This window comes from Bidens hawaiensis, unplaced genomic scaffold (genome assembly GCF_021521415.1).
Source record: "Bidens hawaiensis isolate Kalapana, Puna unplaced genomic scaffold, B.hawaiensis_p1.1 tig00050624_1, whole genome shotgun sequence".
Taxonomy (NCBI): domain Eukaryota; kingdom Viridiplantae; phylum Streptophyta; class Magnoliopsida; order Asterales; family Asteraceae; genus Bidens; species Bidens hawaiensis.
In genome coordinates, this window is record NW_027499072.1 from 91,476 (window position 1) to 112,892 (window position 21,417).

The 21,417-nt window shown below is 34.4% G+C and overlaps 1 protein-coding gene and 1 long non-coding RNA gene across 2 annotated transcripts; both read right to left on the minus strand.

Annotated features, from left to right (window-relative positions):
• Positions 1-920: 920 nt before the first annotated feature.
• Positions 921-10,022, minus strand: LOC143598650 (protein DETOXIFICATION 24-like). Its single transcript, XM_077076815.1, has 8 exons — positions 9,777-10,022; positions 9,121-9,662; positions 8,929-9,015; positions 8,781-8,837; positions 8,407-8,645; positions 1,287-1,405; positions 1,109-1,195; positions 921-1,014 (listed from the first exon to the last, which is right to left on the minus strand). Exons 1-8 carry the CDS (start codon positions 10,020-10,022, stop codon positions 940-942), a joined length of 1,452 nt encoding a protein of 483 aa, XP_076932930.1. The 3' UTR covers positions 921-939.
• Positions 10,023-20,409: 10,387 nt separating this feature from the next.
• Positions 20,410-21,161, minus strand: LOC143598648 (uncharacterized). The gene is made up of 2 exons (XR_013147151.1): positions 20,986-21,161; positions 20,410-20,897 (listed from the first exon to the last, which is right to left on the minus strand). It is a non-coding gene; the product is annotated as an uncharacterized LOC143598648 (long non-coding RNA).
• Positions 21,162-21,417: the final 256 nt, after the last annotated feature.

Genomic DNA, 21,417 nt, shown 5'->3' on the forward strand with positions numbered 1-21,417 from the left:
AAATACTCATTACTTTCTTTAAAAGGAAAAACTTGCTCATGAAATTTGAAATCTCTTGAAAACACAGCATTTTTGTTTTCAAGACTCCAAAGCTTGTATTCTTTTTGATGTTTGAATAATCAATAAGAACACATTTTTTTTGCCAGACTGTAAAAAAGTACAGGCAACCAAGATTCCTTGGTGTCCAAGAAAGGGTCTAAAACCAAAAATTACCTTAAGGATATGGAAAATATGGAAACATGACAAAGTATTATAGAAAGATATTGAATAAAAGTATAATCAGTTAGTTTTCAAAGAGTTACACGAAAGATTGATAAGGGAACGAAAGATGTGACATGAGTCATGGCAAAGTCTACCGAAACAAGACGAGAGTGTGTCCCGTTCATCATCATCATCAAAGTTGTAAAAGTCGTATCCTCGGGGTGTACTCGAAGAGTACCCGAACATGATAAATATAAAGAAAATTAATTTTGGGATATTATATGTATGCCAAATATAATTAGTTTACTACTATTTATAACAAAATATGTGAATTAATATAAATAAGAGAAATAAATTTTTAAATAATAAATTATTCTAAGAATCGCTAATAATTAATAAAAATTTATGATATTTATTCTTTAATATTATATAAATCGGCTCACGTCCATCGATTAAATGTGACTCGGGCTAGGTTTGATCATTTTGATTGATCCTTAATAACTAGGCGGAGCTAAAGAAACTCTCCTATGCGACATACCTTGTAGCGAGTGTTCAGCCTTGTAAACCTACTTTTACAACATTGATCATCATCATCATCATACTTAGTAACACGAATATAATGATAGGGGGGAATGAGTAATGCTCGTTTGGTGCAAGGCAAAACACCTGATAATGTTCTTGATAGTTTGAGTTAAGAAATAACAAGTACAAAAAAACTTGTGTCGTTCTTAATTACGATTAATCAAAAACTTGCTCAACATTTTCATCTGATTTCACATAAAACCGCATGAGACGTTCTGAAGCCTTCTTCACCTACGGTTGGCAATGTAGATAATGTCGGTTAGAAGGAAATATATCAAAAAATCATAATCAATCTTAAAACCATTTAACTTCATTGTGAATACACCTCATCATCCCAGTTTGTTCTCCAGATCATATATATAAGCGCGATAGTTTGAGCTAGAACACCTCCCATCATTCCCATCCATATCCCCTATCAAGTAAATTGAACTTATTATATATAGATAATCTAGCTCATAAAATTAAGATTTTGTTTTTTTGACGTTAGATTTCTATATATGTACCTTAACTTGAAGAGGTGTTAAGTATCCGAGTAAAGCTCCCAATGGAACACCGATCAAGTAAAAGCAAACGAGGTTAACGATTGCTACAGTTGTCTGCATACCAGCTCCAATTGCCACCCCTTGTCACGATGTATATTTTTTCAGACACAAATATTCAAAAAGGAGAAAGCCAGAAGATCTGTCACGTGTAAATCTTTACTCCATCTACACAAGGGGATTTTTAACTGATAGCTATAAAAATCAACATGATGCAAACTACATGGCACGTGCTCATCAGTTTGGACTCTTTTATTGCTAATTAAATGTTGACTATTATGATATTAGGTTAATGTATAACTGACAAAACAGGTGGTGTGGTGGGTCGAATTGGGTGGGATGACGGGTTAGGATGGGCGTTTAGAGAAAACTATTAATTTCGTTCGAGTTTGAAAGAGTTTTGACAAAAATAGATAGGGTTGGAATAAACAGCTTATGAAATGTCTAATTTGGGTTGGAACTGGTTTAATAAAATTGCCGGGTATCATATAAATATTATTCGGGATAATGCTACTGATCAAGAAGAGAATATTGAAAAAAATGATCAAAGGAGAAAAATCAACGTATTTAAACTAGGGGATAAAGTAGGAAATTAATTAATGTTGTGTAGAGCTATAGTGTAATCCTTAGTCTAGTTTTTAGATGACTAGGTGATCATATTTTGTAAGTGGTTTTCTCACTTTCTGGTTTATTATTTTTAGAAGATTAATGACATGTGCGGTTACCTACAATGCATGCCCAATCTCAATACCATTGAATTTCCAACAAATGGTATATGTAAGACCATCTGTAGTCACCTCGTTATCGAGGCGTTTTGGTTGATAACGTCGGGGGCACAACCCCCCCCTCTCCCCGGCGTTTTGGATTGTTTTTATTTTTGGGCGTTTTACACAAAACGCTGCAAAATGGCTCCAATCTCAAAAAATGTAGTCGTTGGGCTTGGGTTACCGTTGGGAGCCGTTGGGTTTAAAAAAAAGATTTTTATTAACTAAATCTATACTATAAAAACAAACAAAACCTTATTTTTTTAACACATTCCTTTCTCCCACTTCTCTACCAAATATATTTTTACACAAATATTTCTACTACAATACTACCAAAATGTTTCTGAATAACAACCAAAATATTTTCGGTTTCGGTCAATTTTCCCGTCAAGGCAACGCAAGCAACCAAAATCCACAACCGAACCCATCTACCGCCCCGATGCCAACCATCCCCGTCCCTCAATCCCCGTATATGTTCGAAGCGCATATGACCGCGTACATGGAATTTCTAGGAACCCATTTACCAAATACGGTGCTCGGTTTCCAAAACCCAACCACAAACATTTTTGCCGGTTCGGGTTCCCAATCCGACGACGAGTTCGTGTCGGAGACACAACCCGTCCCGGAGACCATCAGCGGTTCGAGCCAACGCGGACGTCCGAGGAAACACGCAAAGAAGCCCGCCGACGAAGCTCGGGCTAAAAAGACGGTGATACCGTGGAGTATCGGCGAGTGCGTACTGTGTGCTCGTGCTTAGTGCGCGATATCGGAAGATGCCAAGTGCGGTAGGTTTTTAAAATACATATAAATTTTTTTAAATTTTTTAGAACAGACATTGAACTTGTAATGTTTTTATTTGTTATAGCGAACTATCAAAAAACGGGGGTATTTTGGCGCAAAATTAAAGAGTTGTTCGAAGAACCTGGCGGGGACTCGTGTCGAGAAAAAGATTTCTTACAGTCGAAATGGAACGTCATAAACGCCAAATGCATGGGTTTCCATACGGTTTACACTCGGATGTATCGGACGAGGAGTAGCGGTGTCTCGGACGCGGAAGTCATGGAAAACGCATTGACAGAGTATCAAGTATCAACATAAGGTCACGGGGGCCTTCAATTACTTTGGCATTTGGAAAGATTACTTGAGGTTTCACCCAAAATGGGGCGGGGTTATGGATGCCAACGCCGAATGTGGTCTGCGTAAAAAAAGTCTAAAACATCGTCTTCGGTTGATCCAAACACGCCTCGTTCCGACGCTCGAAACTTCAACCTAAGCGATAATGAAGCCGGGAATCCTTTTGCGGATATTACCGAGATGACTCGACCGGGGGTAGAAGAAGCAAGGGAAATGGGAAAGGGCCACGTCGTCGTCGACAATAGGTTCGAATGTCGAAATGGAAAGTCATTTTAAAGAAATGAACATTCGACTCAAAGATATACAAGAACTTGGAGTTAAACGTCTTCAAGTAAATTTGGACGCCGTCGAAGTACTTAAAAGGAATGAATTAGACAACGACATCGAGGTTCTAACAAATGAGTTATCCAAAAAATGACCCGATAGTCCAATCTCTAAAAGCAATTCGACAAAATAAAATTTTTGAAAAATACAACATGTAGTCTTATTAATTTAGTTTTTATTGTATTTTTTAATTTAATGTATTTTTTTATTTTAATTTAGTTTTTATTTGTGAGTTTAATGTATTTTTTTTTAATGTTAATGTAGTTTTTTAATTTTATATCTATAATCTAAATGAATTATTTATTTTAAAAAAACAAAAACAATTAATGGTGACTGGGCGCCACGTGCTGCATAATGCATGGGGTGAGGCTTTATGACTACACGCTGTTTTGTATATAATCATAACTCTGACTGTGCGCCACGTGGCGCATAATGTCTGGAAATGAGGCTTTATGAATACTCATGGTGACATGGTCTAACACCCTTAAAATTCATGCTATTTTTTCCTGATTTAAACCAATTAAAAAAGGATATTGGTTTTTAATACTCCCAACTTTCCCTCATTGTTAGATAACACTTCCAACTTTTGATTTGTCGCCTACCACTTCCAACTTTCACCATATTTTCTTATACCACTCCACGTATAAAGGAACACTAACCTCGTTAATGTTTTGGACTAAAAATGTCATTCAAATTAATTGGGTGGGTAAAACAAAAATTTTATATTTAACACACATAAGCTACTAGAGAGAGAAAGAGATTGTCAATCAAAGAAAGAGAAAGTCAATGAGAGGGAGAAACATGGTTTGCCATGTTTTCCGGTGAAGATCTGGCCTGGCTTCCCTGTTCTTCGACGAACTCCCGATACAACGACAAGACGAGGACGGTGGTAATTGTACAACCTCAACAACCTCCATTTCCGGTGACCTAGTTTTTCCGGAGCCCTCGTTTTTTCGGCGAAATTGAGTTTTCTGGCTATCTCGTCTTTCAGAAAATGGAGATGGTTCAGAGGTGTAAAAAGGTGATGGAGATCATGAAGATTTTGCACTGGTGGAGATATGATGAAGATGGTGTTCGCCGGAAACCTGCAACTCGTTTTTGCGGCACACAGGCCATCCCGGAAGGTGGCTGGGTGAGACATTGGTGGTGGTGGGGGGCGGGGGTTGCGGTTTTGCGGTGATGGGCGGTGAAATGATGGATATGGTGTTCGTCAGAAACCTGCAACTCGTTTTCCGGCAAGTAAAGGATTACTTCGAATCGATATGTTGTAGATGGGTTCGTGTTGAACCAGAGGTGTAGTGGTGGTGGTAATAGATGAAGATGGAGTGGTGATGCTTGATTTAGGGTTGGTTGGAGGCAAATTTGATACATGTTAAACAATTTAATTTTCTTTTTCACCCCCTTAACTAATTTGAATGACATTTTTAGTCCAAAACAACAACGATGTTAGTGTTCATTTAGACGGGAGTGGTACAGAAAAATAGGGTGAAAGTTGGGAGTGGTGGGTGACAAATCGAAAGTTAAAAGCGTTATCTACCAATAAGGGAAAGTTAAGAGTATTAACAACTAATATCCCATTAAAAAATAACACACATGTGTGTGTGTGTGAGAGAGAGAGAGATTGCTCGCTAACAATTTGTATTTGTGTGCCCATGTACTTACGTGCCATAATCATAGATTCATAGGTGACATATTAATCCATATAATTAGGGCCGTTCAAACCGCTGGTCGCTCGAACTCGCTTGCTGTTCGTTTGAAAATTGCTCAGAAACTGCTCGCTCGTTTTTCGCTCGATTGAAAACGAGCCACTCTGCTCGGTTCGATTTGTAAACGAGCCAAACAACGAGCAAAGGCCTGCTCGGTTCGGTTTGGCTCGAATATTTTAATTTGTTTTATATATAATTATATATAAAAAAATATATATAAATATATAAACAAAACACATAAATATAAGCTTACAATTATTTTTACCCTTTAAAATTTTTCATATTTTGTCAACTTTATTTTTTTATTTGTTCGATTCAAGTTTTTAGAATATCAGAAGTTTGTTTACATTATCATTATATCTCACTTTAAACTTATTTTTAATAAAAAATTACAATTATTACACGTTTGTCTAAAACTACTAATTTATTTATAAAATATATTATTTACAACCTTCAAATTTGTTTATTATTGAAAATTTTAAAGTGAAAAAGAAATAAGTAATGTTCGAAATCGCTCGATGTTCGATCGAAAAATGCTCGACTCGATTTTGGCTCGTTTCGGTTTTCGCTCGGTTCGAATTTCAGCCGTTCGGTTCGGTTCGGTTGGAAACGAGCCAAGCAACGAGCAAGCCTTCGCTCGGTTCGGCTCGGCTCGGCTCGGCTCGTGAACAACCCTACATATAATTCGATGGGCTTGATATGATCCTGGCCCGATAATATGAGGCCACAAAGATCATGACTTATGGTCACCCTTCAAACTAAGACATCTATGGACCAACCAACTTATTCGTATGTGTATATTCACACACGTTTAAGTTTGGATATACAATGTGATAAATGACCAAGTAACATAATAATCATATTATTGTAAAACTTAATGCAATATTAATTTAAAGGACCTGAATGATTAATGTGAAAAATATAAGGGTGGTTTGGTTTTAGTCTCATGGGATAAACTTGGAGTAGTTAAATTAATTTTTATCGTTATCTTTCATTTGAAGTTAAAATTATGTTTTGTTTATTTTAGTTGGAATCAAATAATTATTTTGAGTTTGAGTATGACGCACTTTGTAAGACTTATATAAGCTCATTAGTGTTCTTTTGTTTTAGTATGTATTTTGTTTTTGTTTCTTTTTAATAAAAAGAGTAGTATAAGCTTTATGTAATATCGTCTTTGGTGTTCTTAAATAATTTGCCTAAGTTTTAACGGTTATTATAATTGGGCCCTTTTAGTGGTGACTGGTGAGTAAACCGTAAACCCACACTAAATCTTAGATTCGACCCAATATGTGATTTATTAAAGAAAGCCCAATTCAAGAAACACTTTGTGGCCTAAAATACATAGACGCTGGTATAGACGAACAGAGTGAAGGCTTGCTTATTGCTTGACTCGTTTATAACTGAACCAAACAGATGATATTGGAACCGAACAAAAATTGAAACGAGCCAAAATCAATCGAGCATTTTTCATTCAAACATCGAGCGATTTTCGAGCATTATTTGTTTCTTTTTTACTTTAAAAGTTACAATAAGAAACAAGTTTTGAAGGTTGTAAATAATATATTTTGTAAACAAATTAGTAGTTTCTTGACACACGTGCAATAAGTTGTAAATTTTTATGAAAAGAAGTTTGAAGTGATGTATAATGAACATGTAGATAAATTTCTACTATTTTAAAAACTTGAAGCGAACAAATGAAACTATAAAATTGACGGAATATGAAAATTTTTAAAAATTTAAAAAACTGTAAACTTATATTTTTGTAGGTTGTCTATGTATTTATATATTATTTCATATATAATTATATATAAAATAAATTAAAAATATTCGAGCGGAACCGAACCGAGTAGACCTTTGCTCGTTTACAAACCCGATCGAGCAGAGCAGCTCGTTTACAATCGAGCAAAAAATGAGCGACCATTTTTCAAGCAACTTTTAAGCGAAGAACAAGAGAGTTCGAGCGGCGAGCGATTTAGACGGCCCTATATAGAGTAGACACTAGACTTAACTAGTTCAAACTATTTAAAACTCATTTATGATTATGTGTTCACAAGCCCAATATGCTTGGTATTGGCACATGACCCAATTGTAACTCTGGCCCACAACCCAATGGACTTTGCAACCCGATTATCACATTTGCTATACTTAGTTGTCCTACCTTGAGGTGTACAAAAAACCCGTATCTCGAACCTGACCCGAAAAATACCCGGAGCCGGTTTTTTTACCCGGTATTCTATCCTTGAAACCGGAACCGTCCCTACCCGTAGGGTATGGATAGGGTATGCATTTTGAGCTCAATACCCGTACCCGATTTATACCCATAAATATCCGGACCCGGTCATACCCTATACCCGATACCCGGTTATACCCGATACCAATTTTCTAATACCAGAAATAATACATGAGTTTTTATAGTATATTTTTATGTTTACTTCACAACTTTTATGTTTATGTTTTTGTAAAATGCATATTACTAAGTAAATAATTTGTAATTAAGTGAATTTATGGTTTTTGTAATATAGTTTAATTATTTTTATAAATTACAAAGCAAATTTAAATTTTAAACAAATTAATAAATGTATAAAAAAATTACGAATTCAAAACCGGGTATTAATACCCGGTCGTACCCGGTTCCAATACCCGAACCCGATCATACCTACCCGGGTACATAGGCTTGAGTTTTTCTCCTCAATACCTCACCCGATTTCTCTAAATACCCGGTTTTTTAATACCCGATCATACCCAAAACCGGTTCCATACCCAAACCCGGGTATTAGAAAAAACACGATTTGTGCACCTCTAGACTCCTACCTAAGTTAAATATTTATTGGATTAGTTTTCAAATCCTAATCCATAGAGTATACCCCTCATTAGGATCATGTACATATGCTACCTAAACCACATTAATAATAATTAACTATATATTTGAGCTAAAACATTTAAACAGTTATATCCCCAAATCGTTGTTAATTTGTCAACGATCCATTAGTATTTTGTCCCTTACTGTAAAAACATCTGTGTGATTGTTTCAAGTTGACTAAATGTTGTATATTCTACAATGAATTTTGACTTTACTGGTTTGTTTTTGACTTGTTAATCATCGGTTATTGTAGCTAGCGAACATGAGGGTTGTTGTCAAAACATGGAAAGGCTTACCTGAGAGTACCGGATAAATTCCGTTCAATAAAATCGAAAGGGAGAGAAGCAAAGAAAGATCTGATACTGCATCTGCAACTCTTTCGTCACTCGTAAACAAGTATGCAATGTTTTTCCGGAAAACCAAACAGAGAACAAAGAAGAATGCGCCTATCACGGTTGAAATCCCCATCACCAGTATTATAGAAAATTTCACTGCTTTCGGGTTTCCTCGCCCTAACTCATTCGCCACGCGGACACTTTATACATGTTAAAGTTACAATATAGGGAATATCAGTCAAATATACAAAAACATAAATCAGAGTTTACTATATATTTTAGTACATGACATGTAGTATGCGTCAATTTTGCAACATAATTGTTTGATAACTAACCATGAGGCAGCGAAGAAGCCTAGGCTAATCATGAACTCCCATGAGTTAATGTTCAAGCTGTAAAATAATTGCAAAAAAGTGAGTTTATATGTTTCTTCTGTATAAAATGACACGTAAGGAAGAAATAAGAACATATATGTGTCGATACCAAATGGAGAAGGCGGATATTGCGACCTCAGCATTTGGCATGTATCCAGCAAGCAAAACCAAAACGGCATAGTACCATAACTGCAAGCTACACATAATGACGGTTAGAGTGCATTTTACTTTATGTCCGAAAAAGTAAGCAACAAACTTGTAGTCATTTATTAGCTATATATTGACGATCACAAAAACTTACCAGAGCATCGCACCGCAAGATATTGAAAGCTTCACAAGAGGCTTCAGATCCTTAAAAGCAGCAATTGTGAATCCTTTCCAAGAATCAGGGCACCATCCTCCAAAAATGTATACCAGTTCTCCGATTACAAGGAACCATGAAGACACCGAGAGTGCAATCATGGCACCCGAGACCCCCAAATTCAACTTATACACATAAAGCAATGACAAAAGTATATGGATGATGAACTGAAAAACCGAAAGCCATGCAATAATCATGTTCTTTAACTGTGCTTGTAGGTACATTTGTATAGTGAGGCTAAAAACATAGTTATAGACATAAGGGATGAACCATAAAGATATGAATCCACCACTTTCCGCTATCGATTCTTCCTCACCAAAGAGTTTAAAGATTTGGGTACCAAAGATCAAGATTGGGAGCAAGATGGTCAAAGTAATGAAGTTAACGATCCATGATCGTTGTAAGTGAATGGCCATCATGTGGTGTTGGCCGGCTCCAAATGATTGTCCACAAAGGGTTTCGGTTGCACTAGACATCCCTAACTGTTGATAAAATCAAAACATAAGGTAAATGATAATTACGTTACATTGACTTCATATATATGGACTTAATTTGCTACTAATATTATGGAGGACAGAGTATGGTCATGAAGTTACAAGTATTCCGTTGATAAATCGGACGCTAAGTGTTTGAACAAGTGCATAGCCAGCGAGATCTATGCCGCTGACATGGCCAATACATGACTGGGTGACAAGGATAGTTCCAAATGAAGAAACTCTTGATATGATGCAAGGCAATGCGACCCTCCAAATCTGTTGTGATTCGTGCCATATCCTTTGTTGCAGGGGACCTTGCTCTTCTTCTTCATGTCGAAGAAGATTTGTCTCTGTCTCATCATCCATCCTGGAAACGATAATGCACACACTAAGGCCTTTTAACAACCCAAATTACCATGACCAATGTGGATCGGAAAATTTCTCAGGCCGGCTTTTATCGAGCTACATGAAGTTAGTTCGCTGTAGTCGAGCTTATATTGAGTACGAGCTCGAGCATACAAATGAGTCTGAATTAAGCTCGAGCATACAAATGAGTCCGAATCAAGCTCGCGCTTATTAGGAGTTGGTGTGAGATTTTATTGAGTCTTAGAGCATTCTCATCTCATCCATCATTTTTTACCCTATAATTTAACTAAAATTCATACTTTTTAAAATTTAATACTCATTTTAAAAAATCTCTCACAACCCATTCACCATCTTTATCCTTATATTACTCACAAACAATTATTTTATTATATATCTCGATTTTATACACTCATAAAAATTTAAAGAATGATGAATGGTAACTTTTTATATAAAGAGTTGGTGTATGAATTTTTATAATTTAGGGTTGGGGTAAACAAATGATGGATATGATGGAGTTGGTTTTTAACATAACTTTTTAAAATTTATAAGATTGGAGAGAAGATGATGGATAGGATAAGGATGCTCTTATTAGCCATTTGGGGTTCAAATATACGTGTGTGCATACATTTATAACTGAAATACAGTTTTGAATGATTCAATTAAAGTAACTAAATGTTATTTAAAATAAACATTTTTGTATTGCCTAAATTTATTTAAATTTCAAATCATATATAGTTCAACTATCTTTGAACCCGTGTATTGCATGAGATTTGTTAAATGATCAAAAATAAAGGTTGCTATTTGAAATAGATGAGCAAAATTAAAGGTAAAAAAGAAATGAAATATATCGTACATACAATAAGAAGTCCGAAATCTCAAATTTATGAATTTTATAACATCTCTTTATATACAAAATTTTATTGTTTTATCACAAGTATTCAAATCGTCGTAAAATATACGAATTTAGACAATGTCTGTTGTTACCCTGAATAATGCAACATATAATGTTCATGTGAAAAAATGGACATCGAATGAACAATATAAACTTAGAAAAAGATTGTTTTTTTTTACTATTTTCTACATGTTTTTCATATTTTTACTTGTTTGATATTCAATCATATTTTAATTTTAATTCCTTGACTATTTTATAACTCAATTGTCAAAATGGTGTTGACCAATGAACCATTGATAGCTAGTATGAATGAGATGAAATATTATAATATTAGAATGAAAAATTGATTATTTTATAACTCAATTGTCAAAATAATATTAGAATGAAATATTATAATATTTTTTCCGTTTTCCGGCGACCGGAATAGGTATTCGGCGAGCTTCGGCGACTCCAATGCACCACCACCGATATCCGGCCACCCTATCCCCCGTAACTCTTTCTCCGATAACACCACCACCTTCATCCGCAGCTCAAAAACACCACTCACGGCCGCAACGGACCGCCGGACCTTTTTTCGGCGAGTCCCGTTTTTCCGGTGACCCTCGCTGCCCCGCCGTGGCCCCTGGTGCTTCGTCTCCGTCCCTCAGCTATCTCTCCCTCTTGGCTCCCTCTCTCTCACTCTCTTTCTCTCCGATTCGTCTTTCCGACAACCTTCCTCCGACGACCTCATGTTCACCTAATAGGTAAATTATTTTGGGTGTTGGTGTTAATAAATTTCATATATCGATTTTTAGATTTAGATTGTTAGTAATCGGTTTGATTTATCGGTTATAATCTTTGAAACGAGTTGGATGAGTATGGAGTTGGTTTGGTTTGGGGAAAAGATGAACACCCGGGAAATGAATATATGAATTATTGCGTATGGGTTTAATTAACATTGGTTTACATGGTTCGTTTGATTTGTACGTTAGTTGTTGAACTAGAGGTCACGGGTTCGAGTCTCATACTAGACCGGTGTTAATATTATTTTTATATATAACAAATCTCGATTACTATTGGTACTAATATTATCACACAAAAATTATTATCAGTATGTTAAACTTACTATTATATGTATCCATAATAATATTATTATTTTTATCATTAATATTATAAATATTAATGTTGTTATTATTATTAATAAAGATCATATTATCATTATTTAGTAAAATCTTATTTTTATTCATAATTATTAGCAATAATATTATTATATTTAATTTGTGGACTCGTTTAGAAATCGAACCAACATCGAGTATGTTATCGTTATTACTATCAATATTATTTATTATTATTATCATTTTTATCAACGACATTATAATTAATACCAAGATTTCTATTCTATAACTATTAATATTAGTATTATTAATAATAATTATTATTATAATTATTATACTATATTAGTATTATTAATAATAATTATTGTTATAATTATTATACTATATTAGTATTATTAAAAATAATTATTTTTATTATTATTAACATCATTATCTTATATATATATATATATCCAACATATCTTTTAGCATTATTATTATCATTACTATCTTATCATTAATAATATTATTATAAACTCTATTATCAATTCATTTTTATAAAACCGAACCCTTGATTTTAAAACCCGTCTTGTCTCTTTTAATATTTGTTTAGCTATTTAAAAGCCTAATACAATAATATTATTTTTATTCTAATTATTAATTATGTACGAGTCCCTAATCATTAACAAACTAACCGGTAACCCGATTAACAACCGAACCTTCTCGTCTAATGTTTCAAATGTAGTTTCAACTAAAGTTCAAGTACATTAATATATTTTATTTATCCGTTTTCAATTAGCTTTCAAGTCGGATTCGTTCGTTTCGTTTACAAGCTTTCTAAATGTCGATCACTTATTAGTTTCTCAATTCGTCAATCGAGGTGAGTACTTTCATACCCATTTTTCCATCTTCCGTTTTGGGGTGACATTTCATACTTATCAAACTAAATGCTTTACTTACTTGAATCTTTAAACCCACAAACGTGATTGTATACTTTACTTAAATAAATGCTCGATTTGGTGTTATATGCTTACATGCTTATGTGTTTACCGCTTTTGGAAGGTTGATTCATAAATCCGTGAACTATCTGGTATTCTCTTATAGCACGGTGCCGTTAATGTAATATTATTAACGACTTCACGAAATCCCGAGTCCATTTGGTATTCTCTTATGGAGGGTGTCGTTAATGTATTCTTATTAACGATAACTATTTAGCATGAGGCGGGTAGCCTCATGGATACTATGATCCGAGTATACTTGGTTGTTACCATTTAGAAAGGGTCCAAACTATTTATCTTTTGCATATCTAAATTGTTGCTATTATTTATTGTTTTGTATACAAGTTTTGTGGCTTTTAATTACTATATACTTAAATGCTCAAACTTATGAATTTCTCACCAACCTTTGTGTTGAAAAACTTTATTTTATGAAATGTTACAGGTTTGACTTTTGTTGACATGAGGACTTGACGAAAACGTTACCAAGACCATTAGGATATTAGTAAAACGAACAATATAATTGCTACTTGTATTCAACTCGTTTGTGTGGACGAGATGTGTTGTTTATTGATTTGTTGAAATAAAATGAGTTGAATAAATATTGTCACTTTAAATAGTGTCTTGTGTATTTGTCCAATCACGTTGCACCCCGGCATGTTCCGCCGCCTTTGGTCGGGGTGTGACAACAATCCCTCTTCCGATGCCAACCTCTTCAGTCCATGCCATGGGGCTCCTCAAGCTAGCTGATTTAACCTATCTACTTGCGTGAGTACTAAAGTTAGCTACGCTAAGTGAGTTCTATTTAATCAGGCAACATACATTACATTCACACTCCTACATATACGTATCCGAAGATACATATTACATACTTAACCTGTTTTCTTTCTTTCATACATACATACATACATACATACATACATACATACATACATACATAAATTCATTCTTTTATACTTTCATACTTTCTTACTTTTATACTTTCATACTTTCGTGTTTTAACTTATTTAATACATAAATAATTATCTCTACGTTTTAAAGAGCATTTCACCATACTTCCTCATTATTACGGTACGGTCCCTCATTCCTCGGATATTATCATCGTCCGGTCTCTACATGCCTAAGATATTATTAGGGTCCGATCCCTATATGCCTCAGATATTATTAGGGTCCAGTCCTTACATGACTCGGATATTATCAGGGTCTGGTCCCTACATGCCTCAGATATTACTAGGGTCCGGTCCCTACATACCTCAGGTATTATTAGAGTCTGGTCTCTTCTTCTCGTTCCATACAACCATATATACTTTTCCATACAACCATGCATACCATATATACTTTTAGTTATATATATATATATATATACATATATATATATATATATATATGTGTGTGTGTGTGTGTGTGTGTATTCATATACAACCACGTACATACCCTTGACCCTTTCTATATCATTCATAAACATTCATATAGCATACGCTTACCACTTAAGGTTAGTATATTAACTAGACGCATAAGAGTATGCACACAACCCTTAAAAACATAACAGAGAATAGGGGATACAAACTCACATGCGTCCTAGTTCTTTCTAAATTGATTGTAACACCTTTCTTCAGCTAAGCATGGATATCTGCAAAACAGACATGCGTGTTAATTAATTTCTTTCTATCTAAGTCTTACTACCTTAGTCAATTGGGGTCACTATTTCTTTTTTCTTTTTAACCGTATTCACACATGGTAACCGACATTCACCAAATGAATCCAATCAAGATTCGCCCAACGAATCAAATCGACATTCACCAAACGAATCGAATTGACATTCGTCAAACGAAAAAAATCGGCATTTTACAGGATTGCGATTCAAACTGAGTTTCTTTTTCTTTCCGTTTTAATCGTTCTCCATCAACCCCGTGTGACATGTTTTACCAATATAACGAGTTCCAGGCTATAACAACATCTTATACTAGTTTTTACTTGGTCCGAACGTCACTCGTTTGTCCTGAATCACACCCAACGGAAATCCCTAACCTGTAGGAAAGCATTTATAAAAATGATGAATAGTGTCGGCCGATGTTATACTAATCAGTTATCGTGTTCATTAACGATATACTGATTTAGAAATCGTGTTCATTGACGATATATTGATTTATTCTAAAAGCGAGTCTGATCATGCTAAGCATCTAAGAGAAGTGTTGGAGATACTGAAGAAAGAGAAACCGCATGCTAAGTTTTTGAAGTGTGCATTCTGGTTGCACGAGGTACAGTTTCTAGGTCACATAATCAATCCTGAAGAGATTACTGTAGACCCCGCTAATATTGAAGCAAAAAAGAATTGGAAGACCCCATTAAGATTGAAACAAAAAAGAATTGGAAGACTAATGAGATAGAAGTATGAGTAGTTGGATTTAAAGCCCCGTTCCCGGTGCCCTACATTGGACGTTGGATTTACCCATAAACACAGTTCTAAATATCAGAGTTAATTAAAACTTTCGCAGAATAATAATAGTCAATCATTCATTACAAACATTTTTAACTTGTATTTTAAAACATAACATAAGTGATAATATCAAAACATCATGACAAAACTTCATATGCCAGCCTCTTCAATCTTGCCATGTGTCCTGCTCAAACCAGCTATCTAAATCTGTTAACCTGCGTGCATACTAAAAGTCAGCTACGCTGAGTGAGTTCTAGTTAATCAAATCACTTACTTTACGTACACATATACGTGCCCGAAGGTACGCATTACATACTTAACCTGTTCCTTATTCTTCCATATATGTTCATAACTAACATTACATTATAAAGAGTGTTTCGCCCTACATACCTCAGATATTATTAGGGTTCGGTACCCTCCATCCTCGGATATTATTAGGGTCTGGTCTCCCTTCTTCCTCGGATATTATTAGGGTCCGGTACCCTCCATCCTCGGATATTATTAGGGTCCGACACCCTCCTTCCTCGGATATTATTAGGGTCTGGTCTCCCTTTCTTTCCTACTATCATGCCATACCCTTCCATATATATAATTGTAAGTTTCATACGTACATACATCATTCATCCATCATATACAACAATCATATCATCAAACCATCACTTAGCAGTGCATGCTATATCCGAAGATCGTTCACGCTCCGACAAGCTTTTATTAACATTTAAGGTATACATAAATAACATATAAATCATACATGGCATACACTTACCATTTAAGGTAAGTGTATTAACTATCACGTCGAGTATGCACACGGCCCCGAAAACATAACAAGGACATGGGGATAGAAACTCACCTGAACTCGGTTATGTTCACCGTTAATTTTTATTCCTTTCCTTAGCTGTGCGCGACTAACTGTATAACAATTACACGTATCAATTAACTATCACTACTCATATCACGTTTCTAGTCTAGTTATAATCCTCAACGAACTGGGTCCGAGGGCAGCACCCCTAGCAGCAGGGTTCTAGGGGCGGCAGCCCCTAGCAGGGTCCTAGGGGCAGAGCACTTGGATAGGGTTGAGCTTCCAGGTCAGCTTGGAAAAATTTTATTTTCATTAACTGTCTTAAGACATTTTCCATTAGGATTTTAATTATTATTTTATTCGCTAACTTAAAAAGTTCGAGGGCTTCTTTGTAATTTATCCATTTTATTTTAAGTCCAGGGACCTTTCTGTCATTCTTTAAACTTCAGTTCGTTATCCAGTCCTTAACAAATGGGGGCTCATAACGAATGAACTCATTCGTTACTTCAAAACGAATTAACTATTATAACGAATCTGCCTTCATGACGAATTGGCTATTATAACGAACCGGTCCTCATAACGAATTGGACCTTATGACAAACTGGTCCTCATAACGAATTGGACCTTATGACGAACTGGTCCTCATAACGAATTGGACCTTAACGAATGGGGCTAGTTCGTCATTCTTTCCATAACGAATTTGAATACGAATTATGGATAGTTCGTTAAATTTTCGTTCACGAAGTAGGGTTAGGTCTGAGAATGTCAGAACATCCTCTGACACTACCCTAACCTCGTACCCACTTCCCGGCGCCGGGAAACCGTGATCTCGCCGGAAAAGCGAGATCTCGCTTGTTTTCCACCGTTTTCACCGTTTTTCATCCCGTTCGATCCAGATCTGAGTTAGGGTGACCCCTAGGCTCATCTTTTGCTCGGTTCATACCCGACTCCACCCGGATCTCGTCGTTTCGTGACTAAATCTAACGGGTTAGGATCCGTACACTATCATATTTTCATTACCTCGGGTCGATGCTTGGTATTCCTTCTTGGTTTCGGTTAGAGAAATATATATATATATATATATATATATATATATATATATATATATATATATATATAGAGAGAGAGAGAGAGAGAGAGAGAGCTTAAGTGTGTGTATAGGGTGGTGTATGAAATATGTGAAATGAATGGATTATGGAGTAATTATTGTTTATATATGATGGGTCATGGGCTTAAGCCCATGGTCTTTTCTTCTTTCCTTTTTAACCCAAGTCCATAACTCATATCTGTTTAACCCAACACAAGCCCAACTCATAATAACTCCTATTTTATTTATTAACCGAAACAAGAAAAACGGGATGTTACACACCACGTATGATTAAGCTCCAACAAAACATATAATTCAATACAAGTTGAGGAATGGATAGTATCAGTGTCCATGGGTTCCATATATTTTTCACCCTACTGACCATTTAAAAAAATAATAACACAATAATCGGAATCAACAAATTTAGCCACGAACCACCATGAATTCAGTTTGTAAATAAAGAATGCAACCGCTAATGTGGTTACGTTTGACTGCATAAGGTGTCAGTCGTATGATAATTGTGTTTCGCTTTGGCCTATAAGATCGAGTACTGTGGTAAGGTTATCCTCCAGGTAAGAAATAACGTCTTACCTTGGGTTCTTGGAACTGTTTTGCCAATGCCCGACTCACAGTTCTCTCCCCCTTCCAGTTACTACATGAACTTGTCATAATATCTAGCCTTAAAGTGAAAGAGTAAAAACAAAACTAGGGAGTTCTTAAAGAATTTCCCAACAATAAAAAGCAATCTACTAATTTAAATCAAAATGTTTTGAGGATGAGGCATAACCTCGGAGTTGTGTGTGTGCATGATAATATAGATAAACAAATAATTTATTAATTTACTAGGTAAGTTGTAAACACATAAGTAGAACACATAAGGTATTGAAATAAGCACGTGTAGGGTCCTAAGCATGTTACTTGGACACCACTAACGACATATCTTAAAACATTCGGCTCTGATACCAATCTGTCACACCCTAACCTACGACGGAAATTCCGGGGTGCGAACCGCTGGTTCATAGCTCACAAGGTACTATCATGCAATGTTATTAGAATGTGACAATATCTATTTAGTAAATTTAATTAACCAAATATCCAAACATCAATCATGTACATCAACTTTTAATAAATGGCAAAACAATCCCAAATAATAGATAACAAATTGTCTTGTAAAAACTTTTATAATTTATAACTTAAAGACATCTCTATGTTTTTCTTCACCTTGATAATCAAGCAATCTAAAAACCTACGAATGCATACAAAATACATATATTTGTCAACATGAGATTGAGTGAGAAAATAACTGTATTTGATATAATATAACTATAAAAATGCAAAATGTCTTTTGTGAGTATAAGCAATCAAACCATGAGCAAATATGGGTGTCAGTAAAACCATTGCCTAGCGAATTGGGATTTGGCTACTACGACGGTCGTATGATCATACTATATGTGACTATGATGGACCTCTCCAAATGTGATCAAATACAACAAACAAACATATATCAATTAAGCATTTAATTGTTACACACAAAGATTCACAGTTTGATAACGAGAATACTAGGTATTAGGTAAATAATTTATAGTATGCATAAGTTCCCAAAAGATCTAAAATAAGTAAAATTAGGAGAGTGATTACTCACCTTATCAAATGAACAAAAGAGACAAAGTGATGATAAAATAATGAAACGTTCAAGCTCTTCAAGATTTACCAACAAGGGTCGATCCCTAGGTAAGAATGATAAAATTAAATATAAACTCCATAGGACTTACAATGGATTTAGGTTTCAATGATGTTCGAGTAAGACTTTTATTATTTGAACTATTATTTTATATTATTGTTGTTATTGTAAAAATATCATTTACTAATTGCAAAATCTTGATATAGGATAAATATAATGTATATATATAGGATAATTTATACAAATAAATTTAATATACTTATAATAAAAATACTTAGGTAAATATAATACAAATATTACTATTTAACTAAATAATTACAATACATGACACACACACACACACACAATTATATTTATATTTGATAATATTGAATTAAATATTTATTTTAAATATCTAACGAAACTTTGCTTAATAAAAATTGATAAAAACACGTTTATTTTATTTATTTTGACCTTTATTTAAAACATATTACACACACACATATATATAGTTTTCTTATTCATCATTAATATTAATTATGTTAATCTTAAAGAAATGAAAAACGTCAATCTAAAAGTGTCGGTTTCATAAAATATTACTTATTCATCATTAATATTAATTATGTTGATTTTTAATAATTAAAACATAAAAAAGATCAAATTACCAAAAAAAAATGGGCTGGGAGACTCGAACCCGCGCCCCAGCCGACTCACCATGACTCACAATACTTGCACAATTGGGCTGGTGTCTAACTCAGTTATAAGATGGATACAATTATTTATAACACATATGTCGTTCATCCACAAATTCAAAACAAATCCCTAGAATCGGGTTTAACTTATTTGTTCATTGATTGGTAAAATTGATTTGTGGCTAAAAGTTATTGATTAAAAACGACCTAAAACCATATTACAATTGCCAGAAACAATCACGAATTGAGGGTGAACGATGAACACCAACCTTGCGGCCCAACTTAGAACATGAGGCTAGGCTGCTTTTTTGACACAATTGCATGAGGGGTTTAGGTCGCGAGGTTAAGATGAAGGTGTAACAGATTAATTATATTATTAACATTTTTATATAGAAGATTACAAGTGCACTAAGTCGGTTTTGTTATTTTGATAAACTAAATCAGTTGGTGATCTCAATTCCTAATTAACGCGTCAGTGTAGGCCGATTTAGGTATGTAAAAGATTTGCCAAAAACAATTTTGATTATATTACGACAATTAAGGAACAAGAAATTGAAAAGGGGATGGGGTATTTGCGACGGGGGATGATGATAAAGATGATATAGTATCTTCTGTTAATTTTTGCAAACAAGTCCCTCAAGTTTGGTTGTGGATACATAAGGTGGTTAGAGTTAGTTATAAAGGAGCTGTTTTTGCACAAGATTAATAGTTATAACCAAATAAATCTTAAAAGTAAATAAAATAAAACATAATTACTAAAAGTGCGGAATTTATTAATTACGAATTAGTCGGGTAACGACTATAACCAAAAAACGAAAAAAAAACGAAATGTAACAAACAACAATACGAAATGATACGAAACATATTGTTGAACGAAAATCTTGCATTAGACTAGGTATCTTCGGCCCACGTGCTTGACTTGATCAACTTTATTTAAAAAGCTACTTGTTCACATGTTCACTAGGACAATTACTCTAACAGGTAACACTTAATTTGAAATTTGCTCAGAATTTTTATCTAACTTCACGTAAAACCGCATGAGACGTTCTGAAGCCTTCTTCACCTATGATTGCAAAGTAGGAATGCCGATTTTTGTCAAATATCGAAAAAAGTAGATCAAAATGGAAATCCAATTAGTTTATTGTGAATCTACCTCATCATTCCACTTTGTTCTCCAAATCATATATGAAAGCGCAATAGTTTGAGCTATATAACCTCCTATCATTCCAATCCATATACCCTATATCAAGTAAATCAAATTAATCATAAATAATCTAGACTATAACATTAAGAATTTGGTTTCTAAACATTGAATTTTATTTATGTACCTTAACTTGTAGAGACGTTAAATATCCAAGCAAAGCTGCGAACGGAATACCAATCAAGTAAAAGCAAATGAGGTTAATGATTGCTACACTTGACTGCATACCAGCTCCAATTGCCACCCCTTGTGAAAATATACATTTTCTTTCTTCAGATAATGATAAAAAAAGACGTAATGCTAAAAAAAAACCTTTGCTTTAATGCGGGTTAGAATATTTGTTAATAGAAAATGGGTACAAGTCAGAACGTCTATATATATATAATAGCTAAAACAAATTACCATATTAAAGAAATTACCAATTTTATAGAGAATTCTCCTTCCATTAAAAAGTTGACTAAACGTTGTATATACTATATTCTACCATGTACTTTGACTTATATCGGTTGTCTTTTTACTTGTTACCCAATGGTTATTGTAGTCAGTGTTGCAAAAATCA